Raw genomic sequence first — 11,011 nt, forward strand, 5'->3', positions numbered from 1 at the left:
TGAGACACCTGGTAAATGTGAAGTACCTCATAGTTACCTTCACTTTAATACTTGATTCTGCCCAAACTGTGGATAACTGACCTGCAGAAGCTGGCTGTCATCTAAGCCAGTAGCTCTGTTCATAGTAGTTACAGAAAAGATGTTCTATCTCCCGTCTCCAGACTAAAGCACAGGTTGATCTCCATCAAGTTGTAGGCATGGATATAGAAGGAGGACATTACATATAACCCTGGGGCATATATATCCTGGGGTTATTAAGGCACAGGCCAGCTCAACATGCAAAGCAGTGCTCAAAAGATCTGGTTGGCAAGAGGTGGCAGTGTTCTAGTCATCCTATTTAGGCAACTTGGAGATTTTTAGCCTAGATTTGTATTGACTGTATTAGAGACACAACTGGAAGGTACTTAGGAACAGCTGTAAGGCTTTTTTTGCTCCAGGAAGGTCACGGTGTTGTAAAAACAGCAACAAAGCGTTACTGCAGTACGTTACAGTTCAGATTCTCTTTTTTCTTTCTTTGCTTTTTTCTTTTTGTTTGATTGCTTTGTGCATCCCTTTGTAAGAGAGGCCTCGTTTTGTGCTTTGCAAACAAATAGCAGGAACAGAACTGTTATAATCCATTCATTTTGTCACTTTACAATCAAAGTTCTCCCTTCTTCCACAGATTCTGAAATAAGAAAGCTCCCAGTGGATATGGAAAGAGACATCATTGCTCCAGAATAGATGGATTTATCAGCAGAAATGACTGAATTTTTGCCATCAGCACACACGCGGTAAGTGAGAATGAATTTTATCAATCTATATTAAAGACAGAGTTGGGTATTCAAGCAGAATTAAAACAACAGGAAATTCCTGAAGCTTTTAGTTTTTAGAAGGAGCCTTTTGAAACTGAAACAAAAGTAAAAGGTGATTCTGTGTTTCCCTTGTTTTACCTGATGGCACCTAATGCTTTGGATGTGCTGCAGATTTTTGCTGCATTGTGCTTTAAAACAGTGAGCACGCATTTCATACAGCCCACAGGGGCTTCTTTTTGGCTCAGACAAGCAGGACAGCAATTCACATCCTACTTTGGAAGAAGTGCTTTTTTTTGGTATGAGTTTGCAGATTCCTCGTGCTTAAAGAGGGCGAGCAGCCTAGATTTTATTACTAACAGTTTTTTCTGCTCTGCGTGTGTTGAATCTCACTGTCATATTTAAAAGATTAACGGGGTGAAAAGGAAAGAAAAGCCCCTTGATCAGTTTATGGCATAGCTTTAGTCAGCCCTAATGCCATGTTTGAAAGCTCACTCACTCCATTACAAGCAAAGCAGGTCTTGTATTGAAGGTGACAGTTTCAGCTGGACTTGTCCTTTGGCATCCAGATTGCATTCATATTGCAATACAATTTGTGCCAAATTTAAGGTTATTGAAGCCATTTTTAAGACCTCAAAGTGGTTCCTTTTCTACTAAAAGAGAAACAGATATGGGGCTCTTGCCTGAATTCAGCTCTGTCTGTGATCACAAGATAACATTAATCTGGTGTAAGGCTGCTTGCTTGAGTTATTCCTCCTGAAATGGGTTTGGTATTCAGCTCTGCTTGCTGAGGAGGACACAAGGAGCAGCCTGCATAACACCCAGGTACAAGGCTGCCTGTCAGCAAGCCCAGCCAGCTGCCCAAAGTCCGAGGTACTCAGGCTCATTCTAATTCACTTTGTGGTTTCCTAGCTGGCAAAGATGGATGCTCGCTGTGTTTGGTGAAGCTCTGAAGAGGTGCTAAAACAAACAAGCTTTCCCTCACCTACTTTTTGAGCTTTTCGTTTGACAGTTACAGATGAAATGGTGAGGGTGCAACCCCTCTGAATTCATCTGCTCACACTGAGGAAATAAAGCTGTGTTTTTGTATTTTAGACTCATTTTCAACATTTTCAGCCTTTACTTGAATTCATTACGCAGCTGTATTGTCTGAAAGTGATTCTACAACTGATTGCTTTACAGTCACAGCGGCTCAACTACCACTGTTCACTTACAGTTCCTGAGTGGACAGTTCCAGTTCTGAAGGCTTTTGAGCCTCAACCTTTCAATTTTTTAGACACCATTTCCTACTTTCAAGTTGTTGGGAATAGCTTCAAACTTTGTTAAGGGGAACTTTTAACTCGGCAGCTGTTGATGTCTCTGTGCCTCACACTGTTGGAAAATCATGAAGCCTGTCTGGAGGCAGTTTGAATGGAATTTTTGTATTTTCTTTGCAGGTTCTCTCATATTTCCCTGCTTCCACTGAACTCTTCCATATGCTACAGCTATTAGTGTCAGGTGCTGCCAGATCGTAGGTCATTTTGTGAACTCAAAGAACCATAGAACATGCCGAGTTGGAAGGGACATGACAAAGGTCACTGAGTCCAATTCCCAGCTCCACACAGGAACATCCAACATTCAAACCCTACATCTGACAATGTTTGTCCAAACACCCCCTGAACTGGGGAGTCAGCCACAAGATGCACAGAGCTTTGGTGAGGCCCTGGCACAGGCTGCCCAGAGAGGTGTGGATGCCCCAACTCTGGAAGGTCAGGGCCCCCTTGGGCATTCTGATCCTATGGGGAAGAACCAACCCACAGCAGGGGATTGGAACAGAATCTGCTTTAAACTCCCTCCCAGTTCTGTGACTACGATTCTATGATCTGGTACCCACAGAAACCTCCCTCCCTGCTGGCAGTATCTCCATTTTGGCTGGTTGGGGGGCGGTCCCAGCTCTTTGCTGCAGATGTTAGTCAGGAGCCTTGGCAGGAACACCCGAACACCTCCCCCAAAGGCACAGTGCCCTGCCTGGGCTACTGGGTTGGCAGGGGACAGAGCACAAAGCAGAGCACGACCTCCCCCCCCCCCTCTTCCTGGGCAGCTTGTGCCAATGCCTCACCGCCCTTCCTGAGAAGAAATATTAACTCCTATCCAACCTGAACCACCCCTGGCACAACTTGAAGCCATTCCCTCTCATCCTATGGCTGTTACCTGTGGAAGCAGCTGGTGTGTGCTGGAACATCTTCCCCTGCTCTTCATAGGGATGGCCCGCAGCCATGCGTCTGCTCAAAGCCTGCCAGGAGAATGAAGGGAAGAGCTGAATGCTGCCACATTGCTTGTACGAATATCACATGTGAAAGAAGGACAATTTCAATTTCACATCCAGATCATGCTGGATCTGTGAGCCCACGTCTCCCTCTGCTGACTGCATCCTGGCTCCCGCAGCCCCTTCCTTTATCATATAGGATAAAAAGGGAGTGATTTTTGTTACTGCTTTTTCTCCTGCCGATGGATGAATGCCCTCCCCACGTCCCAGCTGGTGACCACAGCAGGAAGGAGCTCCTCACATCAGCCCCCAGCACCTGATGCCGGTGTGTGTCATCTTAGCAATGCTGAGTTCACTTTGGGTCTCGGTGCCACTGGATCTTTCCATTCACCTTGAAACAAGGCATGAATCCTTGATTAAAGGAAGGCGTCCAATTCCAGTTAGGAAGATAGTCAGGGAAAGTTGCTATAAGCCAGGAGAAACAAGAAGGAACCTTTTGCTGGGTTGTTGGGAGCAATGCCAGAGCTGTTTGTGAGAAAGGAGAGCTCAAGAGCAGTGAGTAAACCTTGGAACAGCGTGGGCGCTTTAACACAGCCAGCTGTGATAGAGTCAAAGAATGGCTTGGAATGGAACTTAAAGCCCACACAGCCCCAACCCCTGCCATGAGCTCAGGCTGCCCAGGGCCCATCCAGCCTGGCCTTGAGCACCTCCAGGGATGGGACACCCACAGCTTCTCTGCACAGCTGTGCCAGTGCCTCACTGATAGGTGAGAGATGTGATGTATCCTAAACAGGAACAAGGGAAGGGAAATCGCACCCAACCTGTGACTTGTGGAAAGCAGACATTACAGAAAAGGACCTGATTCCCTTTTCTCACCTTATTTTATTTCTCATAAGCCAACCAAACTTCATCCTTTAAGCAGTTTTGTTTCTGCTCCCACAGCTCCATCTGAAGGGCTGACCTGAGCTTCCTTCCTTTAACAGCCTGAAATCTCCCAGTCTGAATATCATTCACTGCCACTTGCTTTCGTGCCAGCAAAACCCATTAGCTTAAACATGTAGCTTGTTCCCTAGCATTTGCTCCTTCTCATGTGTAGAATAAACCCACAGAATCTCTTCTTGTCCATTCAGCAGCCAAGTTGAGCTTTCCAATCTTCTCATGTGAGACAGCCCTTGGTCATATGTCCTCTTCCCCTGCAACTCCTGCTACAAAGAGTAACTCATCTCCAGCCTCCGAGGGATCCAGCTGCGTGTGCAACTCGTGCACGGGGCCACGTGCAGCAGCCCATAGAGTCCCAGGGAGCTTTGAACTGATCCATACAAGTGAAACCAACATTGAAACACCAGGTATCTACAGGGGGGCTATGAGGAAGAAGGGGAGAGACTCTTTAGCAGGGTCTGTTGGGAAAGGACAAAGTGTTTCAAACTGAAAGAGGGCAGAATTAGATATAAGAGTTTTTTATAGTAAGGATAGTGAAGCACTGGAACAAGTTACCCAGAGGTGGTGGGTGCCCCATCCCTGGAGACACTCGAGGCCAGGCTGGATGGGGCTCTGAGCACCCAATGGAGCTGTAGGTGTCCCTGTTCACTGCAGGGGAGTTGGAGCAGATGACCTTTAAAGGGCCCCTTCAACTCAAACGATTCCATGGTTCTAAATGGTTGTGCTGGTCTAATGAAACCCAACTACTGTAGAGTGATCTCAAATGCAACTGGTTGGCGTCTTCAGCCCCTCCATCAGCATTACAGGTGCTGTGCATGTGGGGTGAGGGTTGGTGCTTTCATCAGGTTGCGGCTGGATTTTGCATCTGTTCTTAATTATTAGTATTTAATTGGGTGTCAGAGAACATTGTGCCATAACTCCATGACTAAATGCAGCACACAACACAGGGGCAGCCACAACCCCCATCCTCCAGCACTGTGCTCCAGCCAGACCTGCCCAACCCTTGGAACCGAGCTGGGCAGAGCTCAGTCATACAAACAAGAACTGAAATACCAATGCGAAACTGACCAGAACATTTCCACAGGTCAAGAGCACTTGCTTGACCTGTGGGATTTATTTTCTGAGCATATCAAGGTGATGTGAAGAGCCCTCCATGAGACCCTCCTTCACCAACCAGTGAGTGTGGGAGCAAACACCCGAGGGCTGGTGGAGGTTTCCTGACATCCACCCAGCACTTGAGCTGGGGACAAAGGCAGGCTCAGAGAACACTCCATGGTTTGATTGAGCTTCTCTTTCATCTCCGAAGCTGCGGTGCTTTGGTCTTCAAACGCGGTGACCGCAAGAGGGGAGAGGCCGAGTGGGGATGAAGAGCACTTGGGCCCTGAGTACACAGTGTGTGCCCTGAGGCTGAGGGCCCAGCATTCCCCTCTGCCTCCCATCGCTGAGACAGTCTGCAGTGTAAGTGCCCGGTTCCACAGCTAAGGGGTGGGGTGGGAGGGGGTGGGGTGGGATAGGATAGGATGGATGGGGTGGGGTAGGGTGGGATGACATGGGGTGGGGTGAGGTGGGATGGATGGGGTGGGATGGGATGGGATGGGATGAGATAGGATGGGAATGAGATGGCATGAAGGATGGCATGGGTGGCAAGGATGGATGGATAGGTGGATGGGATGGATGGGATCTATAGGGATGGATGGGATCTATAGGGGATGGATGGGAGGGGATGGCGATGGGGATGGGATGGGATGGATGGATATGGAGTGGGGTGGATGGGATGGGATGAAGGTGGGATGGAATGCGATAGGGTGGGATGGGAATGGATGGGATGGAATGAGGTGGGATGGATGGGGTGGGATGGGATGGGATGGGATGGGATGGGATGTGGTGGGATGGAGGAACAGAATTGGAATGGAATGGAGTGGAATTAGAATAGAATAGAATAGAATAGAATAGAATAGAATAGAATAGAATAGAATAGAATAGAATAGAATAGAATAGAATAGAATAGAATAGAACAGAATAGCACCCTCCCCCTCTCCTCAGCCATTCAGCACCTGTGTGTGTATGTGTGTGTATGTGTGTGTGTATGTGTGTGTGTGTGTGTGTGTGTGTATAAGCCGTGTATGTGTGTGTGTGTGTGCGCAGCGCTGGGCCGGGCCGGCAGCGGGGGCGGCGCCGCGGTCGGCGTAGAGTTGCGGTGCGTCGCGGTGCAGAGCGGAGCGGAGCGGAGCGTGGCGCGGCGCGGCGCGGCGCGGTCCGGAGCGCACTATGAGGGCGCGCCCCCCCTGGGCTGCCCCAGCGCCCCCCCGCCATGGAGGGATTCGCCGCCCGGAGTTACGGCACGGGAGGGCCGGACAACAGACCGCTGTTCGGGGAGACCTCGGCCAGGGTAAGGGCTGCGGCGGGGGGGGGCGAGCGGATGGGCTTTGCTGTGCTGGAGGAGGGGGGGAAAGAGCCCTGAATGGGGAACCCCCCCCTCCCCCCGTAAAACAACCCCTCAAAACAGAAATGAAAATGAAACGGTGAGGTACCCAGTAATGACTTCCCGCAGAGACAAACAGCACCAGGTAAGGAGGAGTATCTCTCCCCCTCCCGGCACCCCCGGGACAGCAACAGAAAGCAAAGAAATGACTGCGAAGCTGCCCGCAAAAGGAAGAAAAGCACTTCCACCGCCCCTGTTCAGTGCAGGGCAGCTGGACTAGACGGCCTGCAGAGATCCCTTGACTCCTAAGGATTCTATGACTGTGATTCTGTCATCATCACCCCCAAACCCGCAGGGAGATCACAGCCGTGCTGTATCCTGAGCTGGAAGGGACCCGCAGGGATCATCACAGCCTAGATCCATAGAGCACCACCCAGACATCAGACCATAAACTGCAGGGGTTCGTGGTGGTCGGTGTCTATAAGGACCTGGGGGTTTGGGTTAATGGTGGGTACAGCCTGGCAGCAATGGGACTGGTTGGGAAGGGCTGCTCCAAGACAGGCAAACCCCAAATTCATCATACAGCCATAGAGCCAAAGAACAGCTGGGGTTCACAGGGGCCTCAGATCCCACCCAGCTCCAGGCCCTGCTGTGGGCTGGCTGCCCCATCCAACCTGGCCTTGAGCATCTCCAGGGATGGGTCAGAACTCTCTGTCCCCAGTCGTGCCTTTGGTCCCAGACTTCCCATCTCTCTCCTGTTGCTGCTCTTTGTGCAGAGGGAAGCAGTCAATATAAACCTCCAGGTGTTGAATTCATGTGCTGCGTTGTGGATCCAGCGCCCTGCACATCTCCCCCTGCCCATCTGCTCTGCCCCAAAGCACTTTTGGCTTTTGGAAACCTGCAGCATGGGACAGGCAGAGGTCCACGTATCCGTGGCAGCGCTGGACAAAGGATCTCTGTGCTGGAGCTGAATGGTGCCTTGGGAATTCCCAGGGTTGCTTAGGAACAAATGCCGGAGGGGTCCAGAGCTGGGAGTGCTCTGAGTGAGAGCTGACTGTGCCTTAAGATAGGAGAGGGTTTGGAGGAGCGCTAAGGGATGAATGGGGCTGGTGGGGGGTTTTTGGGTGGGTGGTGGGTGCCTGGATCCCCATTGGGACAGGGCAGGGAGGCGGCCTTGGCCATGGGATGGTGGCAGTGATGGGACCTGAGGGAACACATGGAGCTGTCAGGGCAGGGGGTGTTAGGGAAGGGTCTGCACCAGAGGGTGGTGGGCATGGAACAACCTGCAGCCTGAGCTCAGACCTTTGGCCAACACGCAGACACCGGGCTTTGGGATGTCGGGGGCAGCCCCGGGGTGCAGCTGTATGGATGTTATCAGTATGGGGAGATGGAGATTCTGCTGCCGTTACTATGGCTGCAGTGCAAAACGAAGACAGGAGAGGAGATGTGACAATAGGCAAAGCATCACAGGTGTGGGATTTCTGGAGGATGAAGTTAAAAGTGGAAGCTGCTCATGTTGCCTTGTGGGAACGTTTCAGTATAGCTGAGTGGGCACTAATTGCTGCGGGTGGGAGCAGAAGGCAGGAAGGAGGCTGAGCAGCACAGGGTGATGATGTGGAGATGGTGGGGGCACAGCAGGGGTTCTGTCCCCAGGCCTCATTGCAGGCGTGTGGTTGGAGGAGCTGAGCTTGGTTCCTTTATTGTATGGGGTCATCGTGTCTGCTGTTCCATGCAGTATCACCTGGCTGTAGGTAAGGCGTCCTCTATGGCTGCAGTATGGAATCATGCTGGGAGTTCTGCTGGCCATCTGGAGCTGTTGATGTGGGTGTGAATACGGCTCTTCCATCGTGCCTGCAGGTTACAGAATCAGAATAGCTTGGCTTGGAGGGACGTTAAACCCCACTCAGTTCCAACCCCTACCATAGGCTGGATTCCCCCCACCAGCTAAGGCTGCACAGGGCCCCATCCCACCTGGCATTGAGCACCTCCAGCGATGGGACATGCCCATCATAAACGAGTCCCCGGGTGCAGGCTGTGCTGGCACAAGCCGCCTTCCTGCTTAGCTCCCAGCAGCCCACGTGCTCATGGCTCGGATGTGCAGGTCTAATAATAAAGTGATGCAGAGTCTCCCCGGTGCAGCACATGGTGCTGCTTGTTGGAAGCTGCCCATCACTGCCCCAGTCAGTGCTCTGGGACACGGCCTGGAGGTGAAAGGCTCCGATCAGCCCCAATCCCCTTTAGCCGTCTCGGCCTCTGCTTGTGTATTTTTAACCTTTTTGCTGTGCTAAGCTGCCCGGAGCTGAAGTGGCCGCAGGGAACACAGCCTGTCGCTGCTCTGCCAAGTCCGGGATTTCAGGATCAGTGCCTCTAATCTCTGTAACCTGAAATACCTTCTTCTGCCAGCGGCCTGCTTGGAACATTGCAGCACTCATGGGAAACCCTGACCCACAGGGACCGGTGCCATGTGGAAACGTGTTCTGCTGCTGGTGCCTGAATGCAGGTTCTGCTTCCCCTCTCTAACCCGAGACACTCAAGGTCAGGCTGGATGGGGCTCAGAGCAACCCCATCTAACTGTGGATGTCCCTGACTAGATGGCCTTTAAGGGTCCCTTCCAACTCAAACAATTCAATGCTGCCACTCTCAGGCACTGAGGCTGTTTTGATAACAGCAATGCTCACTGGTTCAGTGCTCTATGTCTGGTTTATGTGCATTCTGACGTGTGTAATTCTCCTCTCTCCTCTTTAGGACAGGATCATCAATCTAGTTGTTGGCAGCCTGACGTCCCTGCTGCTTGTAGTAAGTACCCCATGTCCCATGCTGCATGTCTCCTGTAAGCATTGAAGTGAAAACCAGATCCTTACCTTCTGCCAGCGCTGGTTACGCCCCCATAAAAACCCATCCTTGAGTTTTCAAGTGAAAATGTCCCTTGGATGCCTGTGGCCTGGCTGTTAAACAGCTTCCTGAACCTCTGCCAGTGTAACATTATAGGGCTGATTGTACTGAAGCAACCCCAGCTGATGAGGACGTGAGCTTATGCCCATGCCGTGCCAAGATACGGAGGGCTTAACCCAGCTGTGTTTTCCTCTTTACAGGTCACTCTGATCAGTGCTTTTGTCTTCCCACAACTACGTCCAAAACCTGTGAATATATTTTTTGCTATCTGCATCTTCTTGTGTTGCATTTCTGCTGGCATACTTGTAAGTACCTCGTCTGCTGGACGTGCTTTCATGTGTCATCGAATAGAAGCTTATTTACGTGGTGCCTTTTACTTTCTGACACTCCTGAGAGACTGGTGGGATCTTGGTGCTCTCACAGGAGGCCTTGCTAATGCATCTCTTCCAGGGGCAGCTTTAGGTCACACTGCACAACCCAGATGTGTTTCCAGTTAACTTTTCACTGCAGGGAAAAGAAGGGAAGGATATTGAAATGCTCGTTTCTGTGGCTGGTTGTCACTTCAAGGCAAATTGTGTTTGGCCAAACCTTCCATTTGTCTTTGCTGACTTGGCTGTAGACAGGTGGGAGAGCCTAAAAACCGAACAGATAAACACTCCTCAAGCAAAGAAGAGGCTGCATATAAGGGAAAAGACTGGACGTAAGGGAAAGGTTTTTCAAATGAAGGGAACTGAAGCACTAGAACAAAGGCAGCCACAGAGCTGGTGTTAGGACTCATCCCAGGAGATATTCAGGGTGAGGCTGGCTGGGGCTCTGAGCACCTGATCTAACTGTAGGTGTCCCTGTTCACTGTAGGGGGGTTAAGCCAGATGACCTTTAAGTGTCCCTTTCAATTCACATGATGATTCTGTGAAAACAAAATCTCTTCAAGAAAAGTGAAAGTCAACTCATGTCTTCATAGAATGACAGAATGGCCTGGGTTGAAAAGGACCACAATGATCATCCAGTTCCAACCCCCTGCTATGTGCAGGGTCACCAACCACCAGCCCAGGCTGCCCAGAGCCACATCCAGCCTGGCCTTGAATGCCTGCAGGGATGGGGCATCCACAAAACAGAAATGCTGTATCTTAACTACTAAGAGGTTAAGACTATTAAGACTACTGAAAGTTTCCTAGGAATATCTGAAATCTTAACTAATGCGAACTCGTTCTTTCTTCTAGATCTACTGGTATCGACAGGGAGACCTGGAACCTAAATTCAGGAACCTGATTTACTATGTATTATTCTCTATCGTCATGTTATGTATATGTGCCAACCTGTACTTCCATGAAGTGGGTAAATGACAGGCATTGGGAACACCCAGCGATGACGCTGCTGTTATCAGACTGCTTTCAGCTCAGCTCTCGGCTCTACCTGAGACATAAATGAGTACAGTTAGCCTGAAAGAAGTGGATCGTGTGAGGACAAATGAGTACATGATTTTCATGTAAATGTATATGTAATGTCCCTCTTGTTGGGGAGAATTATTGCCATACGATGTGACATTCTGCTTTCTTTTGAAGAGCTACAGTTGCACCTAATGAACATTCCAGTTGTACCGACGTTTCTGAATGTCACAAGCTTTTTCATTATGGAAAAAAAAAAGGCATTTTTTATTACTGTACGAATAAACTGCAGCACTGCGAGGCTCTGTAGCAGTATAAATAAATGGCATCTTACTGTTAC

General features: G+C 50.0%; 1 protein-coding gene and 1 long non-coding RNA gene across 3 annotated transcripts; one reads left to right on the forward strand and one right to left on the reverse strand.

Moving 5' to 3' along the window:
• The first annotated feature begins 5,933 nt into the window (after positions 1 to 5,933).
• On the forward strand, positions 5,934 to 11,010 carry TMEM243 (transmembrane protein 243). 2 transcript variants are annotated; one of them, XM_015875251.2, is made up of 4 exons: positions 5,934 to 6,361; positions 9,140 to 9,190; positions 9,487 to 9,591; positions 10,507 to 11,010. In XM_015875251.2, the coding sequence occupies exons 1-4, from the start codon at positions 6,284 to 6,286 to the stop codon at positions 10,627 to 10,629; spliced, it is 357 nt and encodes a 118-aa protein (XP_015730737.1). In that variant the 5' UTR covers positions 5,934 to 6,283; the 3' UTR covers positions 10,630 to 11,010. The 2 variants fall into 2 exon arrangements, with proteins under 2 accessions (XP_015730737.1, XP_015730810.1); XM_015875324.1 differs by lacking the exon at positions 5,934 to 6,361 and adding an exon at positions 6,444 to 6,539.
• Positions 7,842 to 10,339, reverse strand: LOC107319979. The gene is made up of 2 exons (XR_001558075.2): positions 9,600 to 10,339; positions 7,842 to 8,245 (listed from the first exon to the last, which is right to left on the reverse strand). It is a non-coding gene; the product is annotated as an uncharacterized LOC107319979 (long non-coding RNA).
• Position 11,011: the final 1 nt, after the last annotated feature.

The sequence above is a fragment of the Coturnix japonica genome, chromosome 1, assembly GCF_001577835.2.
Source record: "Coturnix japonica isolate 7356 chromosome 1, Coturnix japonica 2.1, whole genome shotgun sequence".
NCBI lineage: Eukaryota > Metazoa > Chordata > Aves > Galliformes > Phasianidae > Coturnix > Coturnix japonica.